Source organism: Eschrichtius robustus, chromosome 10 (genome assembly GCF_028021215.1).
Source record: "Eschrichtius robustus isolate mEscRob2 chromosome 10, mEscRob2.pri, whole genome shotgun sequence".
NCBI lineage: Eukaryota > Metazoa > Chordata > Mammalia > Artiodactyla > Eschrichtiidae > Eschrichtius > Eschrichtius robustus.
This window is the reverse complement of record NC_090833.1, coordinates 21,303,231-21,331,014: the sequence shown is the minus strand read 5'-3', so window position 1 is coordinate 21,331,014 and position 27,784 is coordinate 21,303,231. Positions and strand designations below refer to the sequence as shown.

The window sequence follows — 27,784 nt, the reverse complement described above, 5'->3', positions numbered from 1 at the left end:
GAAGAGAAAGGTGAACTGAAATGGAGGGAAATTTCTGTTAATATTTAAAATGTGTGACTGTGATACTCTTGGTTAATTAATCTTCTGCCAGTTGATATTTGTAATAATATGATAGAACTTTTTTGTTATTAAGAATATACTATAGGTTTCGTTTTTATTTTGCTGCTCACTGATCTTTTACACCAAGATGTTTTCATCTTTATCTGCTCAATGTTTTTGCTTCATATTTGTCTGTGTACCTGTGCTCTAAATAAAATTCTCATTTTATGTCCCAGTGGCTTATTCTGTTGTATGATAATGTTTGCCTCTAATGTAGTGTGATTTTTCTATTGTTTCCAGTATTTGTTGGTACAGCCTAAAACTTATAGAAATAAGAAAAACAATAAAATCAGCTAATGAGTATCAGTGATGTCTCTATAATGAGAGCATGCTTTAATCACAGTATTTTGTCTGTATTTGGGTATGACCAGTCTTCATTAATTTAATAAATGGTTCTGCAAAGCTGGCTGATTTTTGTAGCTACAACAAACAGTTTAAAAGACAAGTTAAACCACATTTAAAAAAAAATTGTCCTGGTCACAGTGCATTAGCCTCAGGATACAGTCAGTGCATACTGAGTAAAGCATCCCGTGTCAGGTGTCTTCTAACCACTGAGGAGGGGGAAATCATGGAAGGAGAAGCATTTCTACATGTGAGTGCTCAGACACAGCTCATAGGTAGGGAAGACGCTTTCGGAAAGCATTTATAGCTAATTAATCATATGCTTCCTGGAGCCCCAGGCCTAAAAATCCTGTTAGTGAAGCAGAAGACTCCACTGCAAACTCTGTCTTTCTGTCCGTCTGTGGAGCTCTGTCAGCCATTTGTGTAAAGTCGTACCAAGCTAAGTAGATGTCAGGTTCCAGACTTCCTCATTTTTAGGAAGATCTTTTCGGTCAGATAAATTCTCCATGTGATATTTGTTGCATTGAACACATTTGACAATGCTCTTTGAGCAGGATAGGAATGGTTGTTCAAAATGATTATCATTATTAACTTCAGACATCCTTGTTGTGTCATTAAAGTTATTTAATAAAGAAAAGTATATTAAAACCCCAGAAAATATAACGTTCTCTCTCACAGCCAATTATTTTGCAAAAATGCAAATAAATTTCTTTCATGTCTTTGAATAGTCTCCCAAAGTATTTATCCATAGAAAGCTGAATATTCCAAATAGAAATAATTACTGTATTTTTGTATTATAATACTTTAAATTGTATCAAAACTACTTTATAAATGGTTATAACTTAGTTTGTATTTTTAGTACTTTAGAAACAAGGAGCTCATCTTCAAATGTGTTTACAAGTTATACATTTAAAATGTAACAAATTTTATTTTTCCAGTAGGGGAAAAATATTAGAATTCAAGTTGAGGAATATTCACCCTACAAGTCAGAAATGTTTTCCTTTTTTAAAAACTTTTATTTATTTTTTATTTATTAACGATAATCTTTTCTAAGAAGACTTTAAGTGACCAAAAATGACTAATATGTATTAAATACTTAACGTTGGTGATACATCATCTGAAAAGATGTGTTAAAAAAAAACATTGAATTTGGTGGCAGACATTTTCAGACTGAACTCTTTTTCTTTTTTTTAATAAATTTATTTATTTATTTTTGGCTGCATTGGGTCTTTGTTGCTGTGTTGTGTTTGGGCTTTCTCTAGTTGTGGCGAGCGGGGGCTAATCTTCGTTGAGGTGTGCGGGCTTCTCACTGCGGTGGCTTCTCTTGTTGTGGAGCACAGGCTCTAGGTGCGCGGGCTTCAGTAGTTGTGGCATGTGGGCTCAGTAGTTGTGGCACGCGGGCTCAGTAGTTGTGGCACACAGGCTTAGTTGCTCTGCAGCATGTGGGATCTTCCCAGACCAGAGATCAAACCCGTGTCCCCTGCATTGGCAGGTGGATTCTTAACCACAGCGCCACCAGGGAAGTCCCAGAACTATTGTTTTTTTAAAAAGCATTTTCTTTATTAAAATTTATAATGTTTTAAAAATGTTAAGGCAATAAATAAATATTCATTGTGAATAATTTGGCAAATACTAATAAATATAATAGGAAATAAAAATCACAGGAATCTTACTACACATAAATAACAACTTTTAATGTTTTCGTGTTTTATTTTGGAATTTTTTATGCATAAATGTACTTCAAAAATTGTAGTCAAACTGTATTTACTGTTTTTTACATTTTTAAAAGATACTTAGCCTTTGAAAATGTGATTATTATATGGCTACTTGGTTTTTCATTGCACAATTGTACCAAAATCTATTTTACAGTTCTTTTGTTGGTTTGGGTTTGTTTCAAGCTTTTCACTTTTATAAATTTGCCTTGAAGAACACCCTTGAGCATACATTTTTGTACATATCTCTGGTTAAATCCTTAGGATAAATTTCTAAAAGAGGAATTCCTGGGTCAAATAAAAAGAACATTTAATTTATTTTTCCTACATATACATTCCCAAAGTTCTAGTGATTTTTAAAATTTGCAAGAATAATACATTAATATTGTAAAACTTAAAAATCCCAGAGAAGTCATTATTAACCAGTGTGATGTGTATCTTTGCAAATTTTTTTCTATACTAGTGCAAGTTCCCCCATATCTTAGGACAGTCTTTAGATATGGACCTTTTTGTATTTTTGCCAATCTAACAAATGAATTACATCCTATTTTGATTATAATGTCTGATTACTGTTGCTTTTTGTTATTTGTATTTCTTTGAATAATTGCCTGTCATACTCTGGGCCTGTCTTTTCCAGTTGATTTGGAGAACCTTTTCATATGGACTTTGTCACTTTGTTATAAATATTTTCTCCAGGACTATTTATTGTCTTTTAAAATTTATTCAGTGCAGGACTTTTGAATGTTTATGTCTGATTTGTTAATCTATTTTTTACACCTCTGGGTTGTATCATACTGAGAAAGGCTTTCCTTATTCCCAAAATCGTGAAAATTGTCTTCTTTATGGAAACAGCTTTTTGAAAATAGATCCATTTGGAAATGTGTTATTTGCTTGTCGTATGAAATAGGAATCTAAATTTGCTTTGTTTTTTGTTTTTTTTTTTGTTTTTTAACATCTTTATTGGAGTATAATTGCTTTACAATGATGTGTTAGTTTCTGCTTTATAACAAAGTGAATCAGCTATACATATACATAATATCCCCATATCTCCTCCCGCTTGTGTCTCCCTCCCACCCTCCCTACTCCACCCTTCTAGGTGGACACAAAGCACCGAGCTGATCTCCCTGTGCTCTGCGGCTGCTTCCCACTAGCTATCTATTTTACATTATTTGCTTTGTTTTTGTTTTTCCAACTCAATAGCTTATTCTCTTAAAGCATTTACTGAAGAGTCCATGTTTTCCCCAGCAATTTTAATTGGAGCCTTTATTATACAGTTGGCCTTCTGTACCTGTGGGTTTCACATTCGCAGATTCAGCCAACCTTGGATCAAAAAAAAAAAAAAATCCCAGAAAGTTCCAGCTTGAATTTTCTGCCAGGCAACTACTTACATAGCACTTACATTGTATTGGATGTTATAAGTAACCTAGAGATGATTTAAAGTATACAGGAGTGTATGCATAGGTTATATGCAAATACTAGGCCATTTTATATAGGACTTGAGCATCCTTGGATTTTGGTATCTGTGCGGGGAGGGTGGGGCAGGTCCTGGGTGACTGTATATTCAGTTTGCATATTTACACAGACCTTTTCTGGACTATTCAGTAGCATTAATCTATTTGTCTATTTCTTTACCAGAACTTAACACTTTAAATTATTGCAGTGTTATAGTACATGTTTATATCTTTCAGGGAAGGGCCTCCCAGTTATTATTTTCAAAATTGCCTTCCTTTTTTTATGCATTTACTCTCCTAGATAAATTTTAGAATCAACCTGACAAGTAACGACAAAGAGGGAGATTTTAATTAGAATTACGTTGAAATAAAGATTACTTGAAGAAGTTAAAAATCTTTATATTATTGAGCCTTTCCATACAGGTAGATGGTATAGCTCTTCATTTATTAATTTTGTATATACAGGTACACCTCATTTTATTGCAGTCCACTTTATTGAGCTTTTCAGATATTTCATTTTTTTTACAAATTGAAGGTTTGTGACAACCCCGTGTCAGGCAAGTGTATCAGCACCATTTCTCCAACAACATTTGCTCACTTCATGTCTTTGTGTCATGTTTTTGGTAATTCTGGCAGTATTTCAAATGTTTTCATTATTATATTTGTTATGGTGATCTGTGATCAGTGATCTTTGATGTCACTATTGCCAAAAGGTTACAGCTCGCTGAAGGCTCAGACTTTGGTTGACATTTTTTAGCAACAAAGTACATTTAAATTAAGGTTCGTACATTTGTTCTTTTAGACATAATGCTATTGCACACTTAATAGACTACAGTGTAGTGTAAACATAACTTTTATATTCACTTTGGGAAACCAAAATAATTGTGTACCTTTATTGCGATATTCGCTTTATTGTGGAAATAACCTGCAATATGTCTGAGATATGCCTGTACATTTTTAATTTTAAGGATTTGGGGGAAAGTTTTCTTATTGAATTATAAGACAGAGAAGTGCACAAATCATTAGTGTACAACTTGATAAATTTTTATGAAGCAAATGCATTGCTGTAACCACCCAGAGGAAGACAGAGCACTACCAGAACCCCAGAAGTTTCCCTCCTGTGGCCTCCTCCCTTTGTTATCTCCCTAAGGTAACCACTATAGTACTTCACCATAGAGTCATTTTCATCTGTTCTTGAATTATATAAATGGACCATTTCAATGTACTCTATTGTGTCTGGCTTCTTTTCCTTAACATTGTGTTTGTGGGATTCATCCATGTTTATACATATGATTTGTTCCAGTAGTCCATTCCTCCTTTATTACATAATAACTCATTGTATAAATATTTTACAGTTTCATATGCATTCTACTATTTATGGACATAGGGTTATTTCCAGTTTGGGGCTATTTATTTATTTATTTAATATTTATTTATTTATTTGGTTGCACCAGGTCTTAGTTGAGGCTTGCCAGCTCCTTAGTTGTGACATGTGGGCTCCTTAGTTGCGGCAGGTGGGCTCCTTGGTTGCATCTCATGGGCTCCTTAGTTGCAGCTCGCCGGCTCCTTAGTTGTGGCATGTGAACTCTTGGTTGCAGCATGCCTGTGGGATCTAGTTCCCTGACCAGGGATCGAACCCGGGCCCCCTGCATTGGGAGCATGGAGTCTTAACCACTGCACCACCAGGGAAGTCCCTATTTATTATTAATTATGCTTTTGTGAACACTCATATATACAGGCCATTTAGTACACACGTACGCATTTCTGTGTGGTATATACTTAGGTGTAGGACTGCTGGATCATAGAATATGTGTTTGTTCAACTTGAGTAGATGCTGCCAGTTGGTTTCCAAAGTGTCCAAATCGACACTCCTACCAGCTAAGTAATAGTGTTCCTGTTGTTCCACACCCTCATCAACACTAGATATTTGCATATTTTGTTTTTTATTTTAGACATGTTGATGAGTGTATTTTATATTTCCTGAAATATAAATGATATTTCTTATTTTATGCCATGCCCATTCAAGTTTGTCCATTTTTAATTGGACTGTCTGCCTTCTATTTGATTTGTCAATTATATGCACTTGAAAAATTTTCTCCCACTATATGACTTGCCTTTTCACTCTCCTTATGGTACATTTTGATAAATGTCTTTTTAATCTTAATGAAATCCAATTTATCAAATTTTCACTTTTGAGGTAATAATGTTGATGTTCTGTTTAAAAGTATATAGCTACCCCAAGGTAATAAAAAAATGGCCTCCTGTGTTTTCTTCTAGAAACTTTATTGTTTTACCATTCACATTTAGGTGATACAGTTGGAATTGCTTTTTTTGTTTAGGTGTGAGGTAGGCATTCAATTTGCTCTTGTGTTACGGATTTTGGGTCTGTGTTTATGAGCTGTGCTGGCTTGTAATTTTATTGTGTTACTCTTGTCATATGTTTATAGAAAAGTTATGCTGCCTTATAGAAGACATTGGATAGTGTTCCCTCTTTTTCTATTCTCTAGCAGAGGTTTTAGGTTTGGCATTATAGTTGATCCTTGAACAACACAGGTTTGAACTGCACAGACTCTTCTTTTTTTCTTAATAGTTTGTTAATTTTGTTAGTCTTTCAAATCCATCTCTTGGTGTTACTTTTTTTTTTTAAATAAATTTATTTATTTACTTATTTTTGGCTGTGTTGGGTGTTCATTGCGGCACGCAGGCCCTCCCCAGCTGCGGCGAGCGGGGGCCACTCCCTGTTGCGGTGTGTGGGCTTCTCATTGCGGTGGCTTCTCCTGTTGTGGAGCACGGGCTCTAGGCGTGCGGGCTTCAGTAATTGTGGCACGCGGGCTCTAGAGCGCAGGCTCAGCAGTTGTGGCGCACGGGCTTAGTTGCCTCGTGGCATGTGGGATCTTCCCGGACCAGGGCTTGAACCCATGTCCCCTGCATTGGCAGGCGGACTCCTAACCACTGCGCCACCAGGGAAGCCGGTGTTACTTTTTTTTATTGTAAGTTTATTTCCTATTTCATTGATTTCTGTTCTTATGTGTACTGCTTCCTTCTTTTTATTTTTGGGGTTTATTTGTTTTTATAATTTCCTGGTATAGTTGATATTCAATCTTTCTTCTGAATTTAATGCTATCATTTTCTCTGTAGGCACTGCAATAACCACATCCCACAACTTTGACACATTATATTGTCGTTATCATTCATTTTGAAGTATTTTCTAATTCCCTTTGATTTTTTAAAATTCTACTGATATTGTGAATGACTTAATCTTTTGAAATGTTGAGACTTGCTTTATGTCCTAACATTTCTATTTTCGTCAAAGGGTTATGTGAAATCTTGACATTTGCTACAACATAGATGGATCTAGAGGGTATTATGCTAAGTGAAATAAGTCAGAAAAGGACAAATACCATATGATCTCACTTACATGTGGAATCTAAAAAACAAAACAAACAAGCAAACAAAAAACAAAAACAGACTCATAGATACAGAAAGCAAATGGGTAGTTTCCAGAGAGGAGGAGGATAGAGGCTGGAGTGAAATAGGTGAAGGAGATTAAGAGGTACAAACCCCAGTTATAAAATAAAGAAGCCACAGGGGTGTAATATACAGCATAAAGAATATAGTCAGTAATGTGGTAATAACTTTGTGATCATTTCATAATGTATGCAATTGTCAAATCACTATGTAGTACACTTGAAGCTAACATAATATTATACATCAACTATATTTCAATTTTTAAAAAAAGTGTCATGTACCTTTGAAAAGAATGTGTATTCTGCCATTGTTATGTTGTTCTTTGTATATCAATTACATCCAGTTAGGTGCTTGCATCATTCATATCTTCTATATCTGTACAGTTTTTTGTCTGCTTGTTCTGTCAGTTATGAAAAATGATGTATTAAAACCTTAGTTGTAGTTTTGCCTATTTCTTTTTTAAATTTTTTCAACTTTTGCTTTTTATATTTGGAGGCTGTATTATTAAGTCTATACAAATTTAGGATTGTTGTATCTCTCTGTTGAATTTTAAAACATCTCTTTTTATTTCTGGTAATGAATGCTTCTTGCCTTAAAGTCTGTTTTGTCTGATACTGTATAGCTATACCAGCGTTCCTTTCTTTATTGTTCACATGGTATACCTTTTTTTTTAATCCTTTTGCTTTCAACTTTTATACCCTATTAATTCCTGTGTGTAAAGAACATATATAGCTGAGTTTTGTTTCTTATGCAGACTGACATTTTTTAAATTGAAGTATAGTTGACGTTCAATATTATATTAACTTGAGGTGTACAATATAGTAATTCAACATTTGTATACACTGCAAAATGATCATCACAGTCATCTGTCATCATACAAAGTTAATACAGTATTATTGACTATATTCCCCATGCTGTACTTTATTATTTTTATATAAATTTATTCATTTATTTATGTATTTTTGGCTGCGTTGGGTCTTTGTTGCTGTGCACGGGCTTTCTCTAGTTGTGGCGAGCGGGGGCTACTCTTCACTGCGGTACGCGGGCTTCTCAGTGTGGTGGCTTCTCTTGTTGCAGAGCCCAGGCTCTAGGTGCGCGGGCTTCAGTAGTTGTGGCTCACGGGCTCTAGAGCGCAGGCTCAGTAGTGGTAGTGCATAGGCTTAGTTGCTCCGCAACATGTGGGATCTTTCCTGACCAGGGCTCGAACCTGTGTCCCCTGCATTGGCAGGTGGATTCTTAACCACTGTGCCACCAGCGAAGTCCCCCAGAAGTTTGTACTTCTTGATCCCCTTCACCCATTTCACGACCCCCCTACCTCCCTCCCCTCTGGCAACCACCAGTCTGTTCTGTGTAACTATGAGTCTAGGTTTTGGTTTTTGTCTTGTTTGTTTGTCTTGCTTTTTAGGTTCCACGTATAAGTGAGATCATACAGTATTTGTTTTTCACAGGCTTTTTTCACTTAGCATAATACCCTCAAGGTCCATCTATGTTGTCATAAATGGCAACATTACCTTTTTTTTTATGGCTGAGTAGTATTACACACACACACACACACACACACACACACAAACCTTCTTTATCCATTCATCCATCAGTGGACACTTAGGTTATTTCCATATCTTGGTTATTATAAATAGTGCTGCAATGAACATAGGGTTGTGTATACCTTTTCAAATTAGTGTTTTTGTTTTCTTCGACTAGATTGAATTTCTACTAACAATAGAATTGCTAGATCATACTGTAGATCTATTTTTAATTTTCTGAGGAAACTTCATATTCTTTTCCACAGTAGCTGCACCAATTTTCATTCCCACCAACAGTGCACAATGGTTCCCTTTTCTCCACATCCTCACCAACACTTGTTATTTCTTGTCTTTTTGATAAGAGCCATTCTGACAGGTGTGAGGTGATATCTCATTGTGGTTTTGATTTGCATTTCCCTGATGATTAGTGATACTGAGCATCTTTTCATGTGCCTGTTGACCATATGTATGTCTTCTTTACATCATGTTTTCTTTCTTGGTTCTTTATTTTGTTTGTTAACTTGTCCCAAGTTTTGCTTGATAGATTGCAGATGCTGGGTTTTTGTTTTTGTTTAACTCTTTTTCTGCTGATACTCCTTTATTTACTCTTACTTGAAAATCCTATATCCATTCTAATAGTTGTTTCTTTCACGTTTTGTTTTTAACAGATTTAAACATATATTTTTAAAATAAAAAATTAATTTACATTGGTAATCTCTCCCTTCTTTTTTCCTCTTTGTTTTTTATCCTTTCCAAAGAGGATGAGATCTTAATCATATTTTTTCTATCTTTCCTCTCCCCTTTTCCCTTATTTTATTGAAATTATGGGGAGTTTTAGTTCAAGATTTTGTTCCATCACGCCCCATCTCTTTTCACAGTCTTAACAATTGTGTTGAGCTCAATTGCTACATTACTCAGTGTTAGAAGTAAATTTTTTGCTTCTTACTATACCTTGTACCCAGTATCTTTCCCTTTCTTTGATTCATTTTTCATTTTGTTTGCAAATATCCATGACTAACTTTTTTTTTAAAAAAAGGGTGCTTGGATGCTACTTCTTTCATGACTGAAAATATCTTTCTTTTGCCTTGAATGATACTTTAGCTAGGTAATAGAATTCTTCATTTACGGTCCTTTTCCCTCATAGCTCTGAGGAGACTGAGTCATTGTTTTTTAGTATCACAGATGAAAAAATCTAATTCTTGTTATCCTACTGATGCCTTTTTTCCCCCTACCAGAAAGATTATCGAATTTTCTTTTCGTTCTTAGATTTTGGAAATTTCACCAAGATATGTTTATATATGTGTCTTTTCAGTGTGTCTCTTTGACAGTTCATGAACCTTAACACCCTAAAGATTAAAATCTTTCTTTAACAGAACTTTTCATATATTATATCTTTGATTATGTTATCCTATCCTCTCATAACCTTTTCTTTTGAATTCTTATAAGATGGATTTTGTTTCTCCATAGTCTGTCTTCCATGCTTCTTAACTTCACTCTCATAATTATCAGTTTTTTTATTACTTTGCCTGCCCTTCAGGGAAAATTCCTTCCTAATCACTAATTTGTCCTTTAGCCATGTTCATTCTCATACTCAGCTCTTCTCAGAATTTTTAAAATATGTTTTTTCAATCATTTAAAGTTTCCAGGATCTTCCTTGTTCTTCTCTTTTTCCTTTTACAATGAAAGCTGTTCTTGTTTTAAGGATGCATTATCCTCTCAAATCTATGTATTTATCTTTTAAATTTTTTCTTTGGTTTTCTGAATTAAGTCTGTTTTCAGGGGGAGGATAGGGGATGTGAAATTAGTTGCTCTGCTTGTGTAACTTGGTAACTTCCATGCTTTTAGTTTTCCCCAATTGCCAAGTGATGCTTGTTTGTATGTTCACATTTTAAAATGAAAGTCTAGATTTATCATTATTGATAGCTTATAGGATTTCCTTAGACATTATTCAAGGTTCCTGTTTGAACCTGGGCAGAGCTCACTTTTGCAGGTAATAGTTAAGCACAGGGTTCTGCAGGTGGACTTCACCCAGCTGTAATGAGTGGACAAAGAAGAGCCCATGAATAAGCTTCCCTGCAGGGTATATGAACGGAAAACAGGCTGGGAAGCCAGGAACTCTCTCAAATGTAGACACAGGGAAGGTGCTACCTGAGAGTTGGTGTACATTTGGGGATTTCTTGCTTTTTGTAGCTGCTTTCCTTTTTTCCCTCTCTGTCCAATGGGGCTGCCCAGAGCTACCTGAGGCAATGCCCCTTTTCTCTCTGACCTTGAGGGTAGCCTTCCACAGCAGATTCCCTCACTTTACACACTGTCCTGTAAATGATGTAAGTGGCAGCTACGTATAGAGAGCAGGATAATCATTCAGATCTGGCTGTCCTTAGGTTACACTACCATAACCCCATAGTCCCCTCCCACTCCCATGGCCTGCTCTTCCTAACTTTCAGCTCAGAGTTTGCCTGTTTTCTAGTGGGGAAAAAAATTCAAATCCTTCTTTAGTAGTCCCTTCTTTTCCCTGTATTCAGTTATAAGTTCTTACTTTTGTTTGTTTTTCCATCAATATACTCTCCTAAAAATGTCCTCAGCACTGTAACACTAGAACTTCTACTCAAAATTTTTAAAAAGCAGTCAAATAAACATAATTTAATCCTTAAATACAATCATGAAGGAATCATATATGTCATTTCATTTTCACAAATTTCTTTCCCATTATGTAAGTATACAAGCATTCTTTCCCTGTTTCTCTATATACTAGGACGTTGGTTTCCATTTTCAGTGTACCATCTCTGTCCTGTGATAAAAAAATAAATCAGTGAAGGCCGTTTAATTATTTAATGTAATAATTAAACTTAGTCATCCTATCTTGCAGTGTGACTCTTTTCTACTCCTCTGCATATTAAAGTGATGGGGGGAATTCCCTGGTGGTTCAGTGGTTAGGACTCCTGCTTTCACTGTCGAGGGCCCAGGTTCCATCCCTGCTCAGGGAACTAAGATGCCACAAGCCCCGCAGCAGCCAAAAAAATAAAAAATAAAATGATGGGGACTAGGCTGTGTTGCAAATAAATCATTTTGTTGTTGTTTTAAAAAGCTATAGTGAAACTATAGTGGTTGTTTAACTAAATCAGACTTATGAAGGTTAATCTGAGTAAATTTGGGAGGCAAGGATATTTTTCAGAAGCACAAGTGGCTATTATCTAAATTATATTCCTTACTAAGCATTTTATCCCTGTAGTACCTGATTCCTTTGCTGTAGTGACCAGGGCATAGAGTCAGCAGGACCCAGGTGCAAACCCTGGCTTTAGTACTTGCCAACTCCATGACTTGGGACAGCACAGTGCCTGGTACAGAGAGAGTACCTCAGTAAATATTGGATGCGTGATGTATGAAGTTACTAAATGTGTGAGGTTCAGTTTGCTTACCTGTAAAATAGGTATCAGGTTGCTTAGAGACTACAGATAATTTACATAACTCTTGGCATATAGTAAGCATTCAGTTAGTGCTAGAGGCAATGATAGTAAATTTTATACTAGAATCCTTTCATTAATATCCAGCAAGTCCCAGCAATAATGTGAGTTATGTCAGCTTAGGAGGGCGGTAAGAGGAATATGCCTGCATGACTCAGTTGCTTTGGAAAGCATTTCTAGCACTGTTTACTGCTCTCTTGCTATAAGCATTTATTAAAGCAGATTGTGTGTTCAGCAGTTCAAAGCAGGCTTAAAGGGTGAAGACACAGTCTTAATGAGCATATAAACCAGTTGAAGAGATCTTCTGGGCACAATTAGATTATTAGTTCCAAGGAATAATAAAGCAAACGTGGGGCTCATACTGAAGGAGAGAATAAGGGAGTTGGGTTTGTATGGGGAAAGATCACATAGATGTGAGTTTGCAATGGGTGAGTTTGCAATTGGAATTGGAATTGAAAAAAAGATACTGTTTGATTGGCACAAAGACCATGGAGGGATTTCTCAGGCTAAGTGTAGGGAAGGTGTGATGTGGGTGTCCTGGGCACAGGCAGATTCTAGGGAACAAGAAGAGGCTGGTGGTTTGGAGTTCCTCAGCGGGAGCAGAGAAAGATGAGGTGAGTTAGATGAAACCACTTTGTAGATCACCTTGGTAATGCCTTAACTCATTTTGCTATTTCTCAGCCTTTCTGTGCCTGGTTTGAATACAGAAACATTCCAGAGAGGGTCAGAACCATTAGATAAAGTATAAGTTGGCATTGTTTTCACTGTGAGATGGTTTACCTTGATTTTTTTTTCTATCCAAAGACAACAATTTGAACAGTTTAAGCCCAGTGTTAGTGGATTACAGAGTATGAAACGCGGCCAGCTAATGGTTGTGGATTTACTCTGACAACTAGTATTTAAAGCAGCCACATTGAGGAAGACCAGTCTTCATCTGAAGTAATTTGCCAATTGCATTTTTTTTTTTTTTTTTTGTAGCCCAGACCTCATCAATACCAAGGAGGGGGAGGAGGGAGGGTTGCAGGGGAGCATGGCATGAACCCTACTCCTAGGAGGGAGAGACCCTTTTTTTTAATTTTTAATTTTATTTTGTTTATTTTTTTATACAGCAGGTTCTTATTAGTCATCAATTTTATACACATCAGTGTATACATGTCAATCCCAATCTCCCAATTCATCCCCTCCCCACTTTCCCCCCTTGGTGTCCAACGTTTGTTCTCTACATCTGTGTCTCAATTTCTGCCCTGCAAACCGGTTCATCTGTACCATTTTTCTAGGTTCCACATATATGCGCTAACATACAATATTTGTTTTTCTCTTTCTGACTTACTTCACTCTGTATGACAGTCTCTAGATCCATCCACGTCTCTACAAATGACCCAATTTTGTTCCTTTTTATGGCTGAGTAATATTCCATTGTATATATGTACCACATCTTCTTTATCCATTTGTCTGTCGATGGGCATTTAGGTTGCTTCCATGACCTGGCTATTGTAAATAGTGCTGCAATGAACATTGGGGTGCATGTGTCTTTTTGAATTATGGTTTTCTCAGGGTATATGCCCAGTAGTGGGATTGCTGGATCATATGGTAATTCAATTTTTAGTTTTTAAGGAACCTCCATACTGTTCTCCATAGTGGCTGTATCAATTTACATTCCCACCAACAGTGCAAGAGGGTTCCCTTTTCTCCACACCCTCTCCAGCATTTGTTGTTTGTAGATTTTCTGATGATGCCCATTCTAACTGGTGTGAGGTGATAACCTCATTGTAGTTTTGATTTGCATTTCTCTAATAATTAGTGATGTTGAGCAACTTTTCATGTGCTTCTTGGCCATCTGTATGTCTTCTTTGGAGAAATGTCTATTTAGGTCTTCTGCCCATTTTTGGATTGGTTTGTTTGTTTTTTTAATATTGAGCTGAATGAGCTGTTTATATATTTTGGAGATTAATCCTTTGTCCGTTTATTCGTTTGCAAATACTTTTTCCCATTCTGAGGGTTGTCTTATCGTCTTGTATATGGTTTCCTTTGCTGTGCAAAAGCTTTGAAGTTTCATTAGGTCCCATTTGTTTATTTTTGTTTTTATTTCCATTACTCTAGGAGGTGGATCAAAAAAGATCTTTCTGTGATTTATGTCAAATAGTGTTCTTCCTATGTTTTCCTCTAAGAGTTTTATAGTGTCCAGTCTTACATTTAGGTCTCTAATCCATTTTGAGTTTATTTTTGAGTTTATTTTTGTGTATGGTGTTAGGGAGTGTTCTAATTTCATTCTTTTAAAATGAAAACTGGTAGCTGTCCAGTTTTCCCAGCACCACTTATTGAAGAGACCGTCTTTTCTCCATTGCATACCCTTGCCTCCTTTGTCATAGATGAGTTGACCATAGGTGCGTGGGTTTACCTCTGGGCTTTCTATCTTGCTCCATTGATCTGTTTTTCTGTTTTTGTGCCAGTACCATATTGTCTTGATTACTGTAGCTTTGTAGTATAGTCTGAAGTCAGGGAGTCTGATTCCTCCAGCTCTGTTTTTTTCCCTCAAGACTGCTTTGTCTATTTGGGGTCTTTTGTGTCTCCAAACAAATTTTAAGATTTTTTTGTTCTAGTTCCATAAAAAATGCCATTGGTAATTTGATAAGGATTGCATTGAATCTGTAGATTGCTTTGGGTAGTATAGTCATTTTCACAATATTGATTCTTCCAATCCAAGAACATGGTGTATCTCTCCATCTGTTGGTATCATCTTTAATTTCTTTCATCAGTGTCTTATAGTTTTCTGCATACAGGTCTTTTGTCTCCCTAGGTAGGTTTATTCCTAGGTATTTTATTCTTTTTGTTGCAATGGTAAATGGGAGTGTTTCCATAATTTCTCTTTCAGATTTTTCATCATTAGTGTATAGGAATGCAAGAGATTTCTGTGCATTAATTTTGTATCCTGCAACTTCACCAAATTCATTGATTAGCTCTAGTAGTTTTCTGGTGGCATTTTTAGGATTCTCTATGTATAGTATCATGTCATCTGCAAACAGTGACAGTTTTACTTGCTCTTTTCCAATTTGGATTCCTTTTATTTCTTTTTCTTCTCTGATTGCCATGGCTAGGACTTCCAAAACTATGTTGAATAATAATGGTGAGAGTGGACATCCCTGTCTTGTTCCTGATCTTAGAGGAAATGGTTTCAGTTTTTCACCATTGAGAATGATGTTTGCTGTGGGTTTGTCATATATGGCCTTTATTATGTCGAGGTAGGTTCCCTCTGTGCCCACTTTCTGGAGAGTTTTTATCATAAATGGGTGTTGAATTTTGTCAAAAGCTTTTTCTGCATCTATTGAGATGATCATATGGTTTTTATTCTTCAGTTTGTTAATATGGTTTATCACATTGATTGATTTACGTATATTGAAGAATTCTTGCATCCCTGGGATAAGTCCCACTTGATCATGGTGTATGATCCTTTTAATGTGCTGTTGGATTCTGTTTGCTAGTATTTTGTTGAGGATTTTTGCAGCTATGTTCATCAGTGATATTGGTCTGTAATTTTCTTTTTTTGTAGTGTCTTTGTCTGGTTTTGGTATCAGGGTGTTGGTGGCCTCATAGAATGAGTTTGGGAGTGTTCCTTCCTCTGCAATTTTTTGGAAGAGTTTGAGAAGGATGGGTGTTAGCTCTTCTCTAAATGTTTGATAGAATTCACCTGTGAAGCCATCTGGTCCTGGACTTCTGTTTGTTGGAAGATTTTTAATCACAGTTTCAATTTCATTACTTGTGATTGGTCTCTTCATATTTTCTGTTTCTTCCTGGTTCAGTCTTGGAAGGTTATACCTTTCTAAGAATTTGTCCATTTCTTCCAGGTTGTCCATTTTATTGGCATAGAGTTGCTTGTAGTAGTCTCTTAGAATGCTTTGTATTTCTGTGGTGTCTGTTGTAACTTCTCCTTTTTCATTTCTAATTTTATTGATTTGAGTCCTCTCCCTTTTTTTCTTGATGAGTCTGGCTAATGGTTTATCAATTTTGTTTATCTTCTCAAGGAACCAGCTTTTAGTTTTATTGATCCTTGCTACTGTTTTCTTTGTTTCTATTTCATTTACTTCTGCTCTGATATTTAGGATTTCTTTCCTTCTGCTAACTTTGGGTTTTGTTTGTTTTTCTTTCTCTAGTTCCTTTAGGTGTAAGGTTAGATTGTTTATTTGAGATTTTTCTTGTTTCTTGAGGTAGGCTTGTATAGCTATAAACTTCCCTCTCAGAACTGCTTTTGCTGCATCCCATAGGTTTTGGATCATCGTGTTTTCATTGTCATTTGTCTCTAGGTATTTTTTGATTTCCTCTTTGATTTCTTCAGTGATCTCTTGGCTATTTAGTAACGTATTGTTTAGCCTCCATGTGTTTGTGTTTTTTACTTTTTTTCCCCTGTAATTCATTTCTAATCTCATAGCGTTGTGGTCAGAAAAGATGCTTGACATGATTTCAGTTTTCTTAAATTTACTGTGGCTTGATTTGTGACCCAAGATGTGATCTATCCTGGAGAATGTTCCATGCACACTTGAGAAGAAAGTGTAATCTGCTGTTTCTGGATGGACTGTCCTATAAATACCAATTAAATCTATCTGGTCTATTGTGTCATTTAAAGCTTCTGTTTCCTTGTTTATTTTCATTTTGGATGATCTGTCCATTGGTGTAAGTGAGGTGTTAAAGTCCCCCACTATTATTGTGTTACTGTCGATTTCCTCTTTTATAGCTGTTAGCAGTTGCCTTATGTATTGAGGTGCTCCTATGTTGGGTGCATATATATTTATAATTGTTATATCTTCTTCTTGGATTGATCCCCTGATCATTATGTAGTGTCCTTCCTTGTCTCTTGTAACATTCTTTATTTTAAAGTCTATTTTATCTGATATGAGTATAGCTACTCCAGCTTTCTTTTCATTTCCATTGGCATGGAATATCTTTTTCCATCCCCTCACTTTCAGTCTGTATATGTCCCTAGGTCTGAAGTGGGTCTCTTGTAGACAGCATATAGATAGGTCTTGTTTTTGTATCCATTCAGCAAGCCTGTGTCTTTTGGTTGGAGCATTTAATCCATTCACGTTTAAGGTAATTATCGATATGTATGTTCCTATGACCATTTTCTTAATTGTTTTGGGTTTGTTTTTGTAGGTCCTTTTCTTTTGTGTTTCCCACTTAGAGAAGTTCCTTTAGCATTTGTTGTAGAGCTGGTTTGGTGGTGCTGAATTCTCTTAGCTTTTTGCTTGTCTGTAAAGCTTTTGATTTCTCCATCGAATCTGAATGAGATCCTTGCCAGGTAGAGTATTCTTGGTTATAGGTTCTTCCCTTTCATCACTTTAAGTATATCATGCCCCTCCCTTCTGGCTTGTAGAGTTTCTGCTGAGAAATCAACTGTTAACCTTATGGGAGTTCCCTTGTATGTTATTTGTCGTTTTTCCCTTGCTGCTTTCAATAATTTTTCTTTGTCTTTATTTTTTGCCAGTTTAATTACTATGTGTCTCGGCGTGTTTCTCCTTGGGTTTATCCTGTATGGGACTCGCTGCGCTTCCTGGACTTGGGCGGCTATTTCCTTTCCCATGTTAGGGAAGTTTTCGACTATAATCTCTTCAAGTATTTTCTCTGGTCCTTTCTCTCTCTCTTCTCCTACTGGGACCCCTATAATGCGAATATATATATATATTTTTTTTTTTAACTTTGGGTTTATTTTATTTATTTATTTATTTATTTATGGCTGTGTTGGGTCTTCGTTTCTGTGCGAGGGCTTTCTCTAGTTGTGGCAAGTGGGGGCCACTCTTCATTGCGGTGCGTGGGCCTCTCTTGTTGCGGAGCACAGGCTCCAGACGCGCAGGCTCAGTAATTGTGGCTCATGGGCCTAGTTGCTCCGCGGCATGTGGGATCTTCCCAGACCAGGGCTCGAACCCATGTCCCCTGCATTGGCAAGCAGATTCTCAAGCACTGCGCCACCAGGGAAGCCCATATAATGCGAATATTGTTTAATGTCCCAGAGGTCTCTTAGGCTGTCTTCATTTCTTTTCATTCTTTTTTCTTTATTCTGTTCTGCAGCAGTGAATTCCACCATTCTGTCTTCCAGGTTACTTATCCATTCTTCTGCCTCAGTTATTCTGCTATTGATTCCTTCTAGTATAGTTTTCATTTCGGTTATTGTATTGTTCATCTCTGTTTGTTTGTTCTTTAATCCTTCTCGGTCTTTGTTAAACATTTCTTGCATCTTCTCGATCTTTGCCTCCATTCTTTTTCCAAGGTCCTGTATCTTCTTCACTATCATTATTCTGAATTCTTTTTCTGGAAGGTTGCCTATCTCCACTTCATTTAGTTGTTTTTCTGGGGTTTTATCTTGTTCCTTCATCTGGTACATAGCCCTCTGCCTTTTCATCTTTTCTGTCTTTCTGTGAATGTGGTTTTTGATCCACAGGCTGCAGCGACAATTGCAGTTTAAAATCTGTTTGCTCTCCTCTAAGACAATGTGAGCCTCTCTGGAGCATCCCCCACTTTCCCTAATATTCTACTTGACCTTCCATTCTTACTCTAAGCTAGCTGATGGGTTGTGGAGTCAGGGTTGAAATCTCTCTCTCTTTATCAATTTGTGAATAGGAATAAAGAAATATGCTAATACCATTTAATTCAGAGCTGTCCAGGATGACAAATAAGATATTTGAGACTATATGTTGCAGAGAAGTAACAGCTCTTCATGTGCTAAGGAAAAGAGAAAGGATGTGTAACTTGTCTTCCTTTCTTTCTATCCTTTTGTCGTTGTTGTTAACATAAATGCTGTTTTTTTACAGTGAAAATTTTAGATAGAACATTCTTTGTTTTTCTGCATTCATTTTTTCCCTTCTATTATTGTAATGCCTGCATTAGTATACCAGTTAATACATATGGCAAAATTGTTGGGATTAAATGCAAGGTTACTACATCGATTTCATGCTATAAACATTATTCCCTACTGTATTTATTCTAATTTATATATACTTGATAGAAATTTCATTGTTTAATGTGTTATATCTCTTAGGAGTTTTCTACTATTTAACATGATCCAAAGATACAATTCTCTGAAGAAGAGAATGGCAAATTATTTTAATGCCTTTTATTGTTTTTGTTTCTAGCCTATTCTACTAAGCTCAACAAATTTCCTGTATTTAATATTAACGATGACTTGAATGATCTGTGTACCAGTGCAGTAAGCCCAAATACGACCAAAGCAACACGGTATGCCCTGAATGTGTGGCGATATTGGTGTATGACCAATGGGCTCAAAGATCACACAGACATCACCAAGGTAAGAAACCCTTAAGTTTACTTCTTCTTTTGGTCAACTTCGCTGAGCTTCCATGTGCCAGGCACTGTGGTAAGTATTGTGGGGAACATGGAACAGGTACTTTCTGCCTGAGGAAACTTTGAAAGACCATAAAATAGAAAGAAAAATATCCACAGTACAAAACAGAATTTAATACGTGTTCTCGGAATTTACAGATCAGATATGCCAAAAAATTCGGATGGATAAATTAATTGCAGTTTGTTGAGACTAGCAAAGGAATTGATATTTAAACTGTATTTTGAGGGAGAGGTAGGGTTTCAACAGAATTGAAGACAAGGGTCTTCTAGGCTGAGTCACGTAATGAAGAGTAAAATTTAGAGGGATAGACCCACTTGCCTGCAGCAGAGGCTTCATATATGGGAGTAGTGGACTATAAAACTGGAGTTTGACAACCCTTAAATGGCAAGCTGAAATCTTGTGAATATTGGGAAACCATTGAAGTTTTGTTTTGTTTTTGTGTTTGTTTGTAAGGAGAGACTTTATTTGAAGGATTATTGGGGGTGGGCAGCAGAGAAGGGACTGTTATAATAAAAACACTCTGACCACAAGATCTGCAAATGTCTTAAGGGTTAGGTAAAAGGGAAACACTGAATTTTTTTGAACAGGAAGGAACATAAGAAACTTAATATTATAGAGCAATTAATTGGAGGTGATGAGCAAAAATGTATTTAATATTCTTGGTCCTCAATTTCCCCAGTTGTAAAATGAACCCTTAGAGTCTCTTCCAACTTGAAATGTTTTGAGGGTTGTGAATAGAAGGGAAAATTCTTGGACATGTAGAGACAGAACAGAAAGATGTATTTTGATTTGGGTATGTTGAGTTTAGATAATAGAGATGTCTACCAGATGGATATGTCGAATAAGCATTTGGGAAGGTGGGATTTAAAACATGGGGGAAGTGTTAAAGCTGGAAGTATAGATTCAAAGATATTGCAAATAGAAGTCATAACTGAAGTGCAAGGGCAGGTGACATCTCCAAGTTTGGGTGATGTGTTTAGGGCACCAACAAGAGATGAAATAGGAAATCCAGGTTTCTACTTCTGGCAGCATGGTGCCCTAGATACTGTGAGGGGCGTTTCTGCTGTACTTGCAGAAAGAAAGGGAGCCATCCACAGGGTCAAGACAGGAGCAGTGTGAGCAGTAAGCACGTGTGAAAGGCAGGGCTCTTCCTCAGGGCTTATGCTGATAACATCATTAAGAAGGGAAGAGGCAGGGAGCTAAACTGAAGAATCCTTGATTGAGGAGCAGACCCTGAAAGTGTCTAAAGTTCTTGGTCAGTAGCATACCCTGGCTCCTTGCAGAGTCATATGCTAATAATCTTTGAAGGGAAACATCCAAAATATAGGTACTCAGATTTTTCACAGATTAAGACCAACTAAATGTGTGCTCATTAAAAAAAAAAAAATCACTATCCACTTAAGGAAATAAATCACCATGAATGAGAATGAATGGAAACAACAAAGAACAGATTTAGACACCAGGGACTTTAGATAGTAGATTACAGGTTAAGGATGTATGAAATGTTTGTTGAAAGAATGAAAAGAATTATAAAAATGAAAAAGCAACAACATACTAATCAAAATGATCCAGCAGATTAGAAAATAAATTGAAATTTCCACTTGTGGCCATAAGGGAATAGAAGGGTCCAGAATTACTCTCCTGCTGTAACAACTAGAAAACTGGGCATAATATATGAAATAACTCTTGCTACAGAACAGGCAGCACAGGACTTGATCCCTAAGATGGGCGCTTGACCACCTCTCAGGCTTTCTGTCTAGAGACAATTTTTAAACTGCATTGAAGGGAGGGGAACCCAAACTGAGCCTGGCAATCTTGCTGAGTTGAGGGGAGACAGAAATCAGAGTTCAGGGCAGCTGAGGACATGAGAACAACTAGAAAGAAGTTACAACATTCATTGAAAAGATAAGACAAATCCAGAATTTAATAATGTAAAATTCACAATTTCTAGCATACAATCAACAGTTACTATACATAGGAAGAAGTGGGAACATATAACCCATGCCCAGGAGAAAAATCAGTTAAGTTTTTCACTTCCAACCAATTTGGAGGAGATTTACTCTCCTGCCAGAAACAACCAAAAAACAGACAAATGATATAACTAATGTTTTGCAAGGTATTATATAATACGCAAAGAAGGGCAGTGATCTCTGAGAGATGGGAAACAAGGTGAGCCTTACACGTGCCCCAGCTTGCTGCCTTGAAAGAGTCTACAGGGCTGTGGTGCAGGCAGGGAGCATGCAGGCAGAGCCCAGCAGATTTGCTGAGTTGAGGAAATGGAACTGAGTCCAGAGAGACCCAGGTGGCTAGAATTGTCATAACAGAATATCCGAAAGTAGAGAGCTGCACAGAAAGAGAACGTGAGAGAACTGAAGCTATTCTGTCTCAAATATTCAGCTGAGTACTGATCAACATCTGCATGTGAGGAAACTACCCGAGGCTGGCCAAAAAAAAAAAGACGCCTGAAAGAATCAGAGGTAACAGTACCTGGAGCTCACACAGAACTGGAAACAGTACCTCTTCCCACCAGTCAGACTGGAAAAACCTCAGGATTCGTGGGGTAGAGACTTTAGAAAGGTCTTGCATCAAATGTGGAGACTAATTAGCCACAGACCGAGCTCTGCTCTAATCCTACCCAACAAATCTTAAAAGCAAGACCCAGCTACATGAAAAGGTGCTAGATATCACTAATCATCAGGGAAATGCAAATCAAAACCGCAGTGAGCTATCACCTCACATCTGTTAGGATGACTATTATCAAAAGACAAGAGTTAACTAGTGTCGGTAAGGATGTGGAGAAAAGGGAACTGTTGTGCACTACTGGTGCAAATGTAAAGTGGTGCAGCCACTATAGAAAAAGAGTATGGAGGTTCCTCAAAAAATTAAAAATAGAACTATCATACGATCCTTTATCTAAAGGAAACGAAAACACTAATTCAAAAGGATATATACACCCCTGTGTTCATTGCAGCATTATTTACAATAGCCAAGACATAGAAGTGTCCGTAGATGGATGAATGGATAAAGAATATGTGGTGTATAGGTACAATGGAATATTATTCAGCCATAAAAAGGAAGAAAATCTTGCTATTTGCAACAACATGGATGGACCTTGAGGGCATTATACTAAATGAAGTAAGTCAGACAGAGAAAGACAATTACCATATGATCTCACTTATATGTGGAATCTAAAAACAAAGAACAAAAAACCTCCTAGCTAAAAGAACAGATTGGTGGTCACTAGAGGCTGGGAATGAGGGGTGTTGAAATGGGTGAAGGTGGTCAAAAGGCCTGGGGATGTAATGTGCAGCATGATGACTATAATTAATAACACGGTACTGTATATTTGAAAGTTGCTAAGAGAGTAGATCTTAAAAGCTCTCGTTACAAGAAAAAAGTTTTTTAACTATGTGTGGTGATGGGTGTTGACTAGATTTATTGTGGTAATCACTTTGCAATATACACAAATATCAAAACATTATGTTATACACCTGAAACTGATATAGTGTCATATGGTAATTATATCTAAATTTTTTTTAATTAAGAAAAAGCAAGACCCAAAAGGGTCAAACAGTTTTCAAGTAACTTAACTATGTCCCAGAACAAACCTTAAGAATATTTATAGGAATATAAGAATATCCAGAACCCAAGAAATAAAATTCACAATCTCTGGCACCTAAACAAAAATTTTCAGACATGCAAAGGAGCAAGAAAGTATCAATATGTCACTAAAGAATGAATCAATCAAAACCAACCCAGAACTGACACAGATTTTAGAATTAGCAGACAAGGACATTAAACCATTATTATGACGAAAATAAGCACGTGAAAAGACGCTTCGACCGCAGGGAAATGCAAGACAAAACCACATGAGATTCTACTTCACATTCAGTAGGAAGACTAGGATAAAAAAAAGAAAAACAGATAATAACAAGTGTTGATGAGGATGTGGAGAAATTGGAACCCTCATACATTTCTGGTGGGAATGCAAAATGATGCAACTGCTTTGGAAAGTCTGGCAGTTCCCCAAAAGTTAAACATAGGGTTACTCTCACCCAGCAATTCCATTCATAGGCATATACTCAAGAAAATTTAAAACATATATCTATACAAAAACCTGTACACAAATATTTGTTGTAGCATTATTCACCATAGCCAAAATGTACAAACAACCCAAATGTCCGTCAGCAGATGAATGGATAAACAAAATGTGGCATATCCATACAATGGAATATTATTTGTCAGTGAAAAAAAATGAAGTACTGATACATGCTTACAGCATGGCTGAACCTTGAAAGTGTTATACTAAGTAAGATAAGTCAGACACAAAAGAACAGATATGTATGATTCCATTTATGTAACGTACCTAGAATAGGCAAGTTCATAGAGACAGAAAGTATAATAGAGGTTACCAGGGGCTGGCAGGGGGAAGAAATGTAGAGTTATTGTATAATGAGTACAGTTTCTGTTTGGAATGATGAAAAAGTTCTGGAAATGAGTAGTGATAATGGTTGCACAACATTGTGAATGTACTTAATGACACTGGATGGTACACTTATAAATGGTTAAGATGGTAAATTTTATATTATGTATATTTTAGCACAATAAAAAAGCAAATAAATCTATTAAAATGTAATAATTTCACCTTTATTAATAATAATTTTAAAATTCATCTCTTCTCATAGACCCTCATCACCATTTCTTCAACCCCTAACCTTAACCTTTTCTAGGTAAGAGGATCTTGACCTGGAGGAATAATTATCAATCAAAATTCAGTCTGAGAAAACAAAGGAGGCAGGCAACATGGGCCAGAATGAACAGTTTCTTGTGTACAAAGAATATAAATTTTGTGACTTGACATTTCTTCAGGAATTGCTTTTGCTGTGATTTTTCTTTGAAACTTGTCGTATAATCAAGAGAAATGTTCTGCACCCTAAGTCAGCTTGGTTCTCCTGACTCCAGGGTTAATTCATTGCTTTAACCCATGTTTATCAGTTCATTGGGTATCTATGATACATTTCAGGCCTACTGGTAGGGTCTTCAGCATGAAGAACCAGTCATGTATGAGATGTCATTCTTGCATTCAGGAAGCTTTCAGTCCACTTTGAGAGACAGACATATAAATAGATAAAAGGCTGTGCAGTATGGAGAGGGCCATAATAAAATTTAAATGAAGTGCCTTGGGATCCCAGGTGAGAGAGTAACTTTGCTTAGGGAAGCTGGAGAAGCCTTTTATATAGACAACAGAATTTGAGCTAGATCTGAAACAAGGAATAGAGGTTTTCCAAATGGAGAAGGTTAGAAGAAAAAACATTCTAGGCAGAGGAATAGCATATGCAAAGACTTGGAAGCATGAAAGAGCCCTGTGGTTTCTGCTAATGGCACAAAGTTCAGTGAAGCTGGAAAACAGAGTATGAAGAGAACAAAAGATTAAGCTAGAGAAATAGGGTGTGTATCAGTTATCTGTTGCTGCATAACAAACCACCCCAAAACTTAGTGGCTTAACAGAACATTCATTTTATTTGCTCATGATGATATGGGGTTTTCTCAGCTAAGTGGTTCTTCTACTGGTCTCACTTGGGATACTCATGCGGGTGCAGTCATCTGTATATTAGATGGGAGGCAGCTTGTCTCTGAGTCACACGTTCCTGAGGTCTAACTGGGCTTCCTTACCTGGCAACATCATGTACTACGACAATGGAGGCAAACCTGTAAGAACCTGTAAGATGAAAGCAGAACCCCGTGAGGCCTAGGTTTGGAATTCACACATTGTTATTTCAACCACATTCTACTGGCCAAATTAATTCATGGCCAGCCATGATTCCAAGGGTGGGAAAATAGATTCTACTTCCTGATGGGAGGAGCAGCAGAGTCACATTGCAAAGGGGTGTAAGAACAGGGAGGGGAGAGATGGTTGTGGCTATCTTTGCAAACAATCTACCATAGGGTAGAAGCAGATTGTAAAGGCTTGCATACAAGGTAAACAGTTTGGAATTTATCTGAAAGGCAAAAGGAAGCTATCAGAGGTTAGTTGTTTTGTTTCGTTTTGTTTTGTTTTGTTTTTAAACACTAAGGTAGTACGATTTTCTGCTCAGCACCCCTTATTTAAGGAACCATTCTTCTCCTACAATCCCCATGGTTACTGCAGAAGCCATTATGTTAGTACAGTGGCCCACCTTTTGGTCGGTTGTTTGGATCAGGAGTGGGCCAATCAGAATCCTTCCTTCAGACTTTTTTTCTACTGAAAATGAGAGTTGGACTCTTGCCAGTACCTGAAGCTGTAAGATATAACCCTTGGGGAGTGCTAAGTGGCTACACAGAGAAAGCAGCTCTGTACAGAGAAGCAGAGGTGAGAGGTGGAGCCCTGATGGCCTTGAAATCCACTATTTCTGATATCCCTCTTTGCCAAGGCTTTTTCAAGTTTGGTCTCTCTCTTGCAACCACACAAGTCCCAGCTAATACAAAGAGAAGTTAACACCTGCAAGTAGGGAGTTGCAAGTGACAGCATAAAAATCTGAAACCAGATGAGTTTTGGGTGTCATGGTTATTGGGAAGTTATTTTAACTGGTTTTTACTGGTATGTAAGAAAACTATTGCTTTTTATATTTTGTATGCAGCTACTCTATTCTTTCTGATGGCTTTTCGACTGAATCTCTTGGAGTTTCCTAGACCAACAATTAGATTATCAGAAAACAATTATGTTTTGTCCTTTTCCTTTCCTATATGCATATATACATACATACATGTGTGTGTGTGTATGTGTGTGTGTGTGTGTGTGTGTGTGTAATTTCTTTTTCTTGTCTTACTTGGTTGGCCAGAATCTTCAGAGCACTGTTGTATAATAGCAATGGTATTCATCATTCTCATCCTATTCCTGACTTCATAAAAAAGATTCTAATGTTTTCATCTTGGTGTAATTTTTTTTTAACATCTTTATTGGAGTATAATTGCTTTACAGTGGTGTGTTAGTCTGCTTTATAACAAAGTGAATCAGCTATACATATACATATATCCCCCTATCTCCTCCCGCTTGTGTCTCCCTCCCACCCTCCCTATCCCACCCTTCTAGGTGGACACAAAGCACCGAGCTGATCTCCCTGTGCTATGCGGCTGCTTCCCACTAGCTATCTATTTTACATTTGGTAGTGTATATATGTCCATGCCACTCTCTCACTTTGTCCCAGCTTACCCTTCCCCCTCCCCATGTCCTCAAGTCCATTGTCTACATCTGCATGTTTATTCCCGTCCTGCCCCTAGGTTCTTCAGAACCATTTTTTTTTTTTAGATTCCATATATATGTGTTAGCATATGGTATTTGTTTTTCTCTTTCTGACTTACTTCATTCTGTATGACAGACTCTAGGTCCATCCGCCTCACTATAAATAACTCAATTTCGTTCCTTTTTATGGCTGAGTAATATTCCATTGTATATATGTGCCACATCTTCTTTATCCATTCGTCTGTCGACGGACACTTAGGTTGCTTCCGTGTCCTGGCTATTGTAAATAGAGCTGCAATGAACACTGTGGTACATGACTCTTTTTGAATTATGGTTTTCTCAGGGTATATGCCCAGTAGTGGGATTGCTGTGTCATATGGTAGTTCTATTTTTAGTTTTTTAAGGAACCTCCATACTGTCTCCATAGTGGCTGTATCAGTTTACATTCCCACCAACAGTGCAAGAGGGTTCCCTTTTCTCCACACCCTCTCCAGCATTTATTGTTTGTAGACTTTTTGATGATGTCCATTCTGATTGACGTGAGGTGATACCTCATTGTAGTTTTGATTCATCTTGAGTGTAATTTTTATAGTTCATGTCTGTAAAATACTCTTCGTCATAGTAAGAGGATATTTTTTCTTCCAATCTAAATTTAATTTGCATTTTTGAAAATTTGAAGTGGATAGCATATTCTTTCAAATAATTTTTCAGTAATTATCAAGTTCATATTATTTCTCCTTAATATATAAATAAGTCCATTATATTGAAGTATTTATTACTATTGAATCATCCTTACACTCTGATAATCCCTACTGGTCTCGACGTAGATTGCTTTCCTGCAGTCCTGAATTTGATAATATAGGCAGCCCTCATTTTGCTGGTACCATGTTAACTGCTACTTGTGCATATCAGAGCCATGCCCTTGCTTGCATGGTTCTAACGTGTGTACACTTCGTTTTACATTGGTGCTGGGCAAAACGGAAATCACTAGTACTTTACTTAGGGGAGTTTACGTTTATATTCATATACTTTTTTTTTTTAACATCTTTATTGTGGTATAATTGCTTTACAATGGTGTGTTAGTTTCTGCTTTATAACAAAGTGAATCAGTTATACATATACATATATCCCCATATCTCCTCCCTCTTGCGTCTTTGGTAT

The 27,784-nt window shown here is 36.8% G+C and overlaps 1 protein-coding gene across 2 annotated transcripts in view; it reads left to right on the top strand.

Annotated features, from left to right (window-relative positions):
* KIAA1958 (KIAA1958 ortholog) overlaps window positions 1-27,784 on the top strand; it is a 162,612-nt gene that overhangs the window by 132,220 nt on the left and 2,608 nt on the right. For both annotated transcript variants that reach the window (XM_068552600.1, XM_068552601.1), the window contains one exon: window positions 19,175-19,347. In XM_068552600.1, the coding sequence (XP_068408701.1) occupies window positions 19,175-19,347 (173 nt within the window). The remainder of the gene's footprint in view (window positions 1-19,174; window positions 19,348-27,784) is intronic.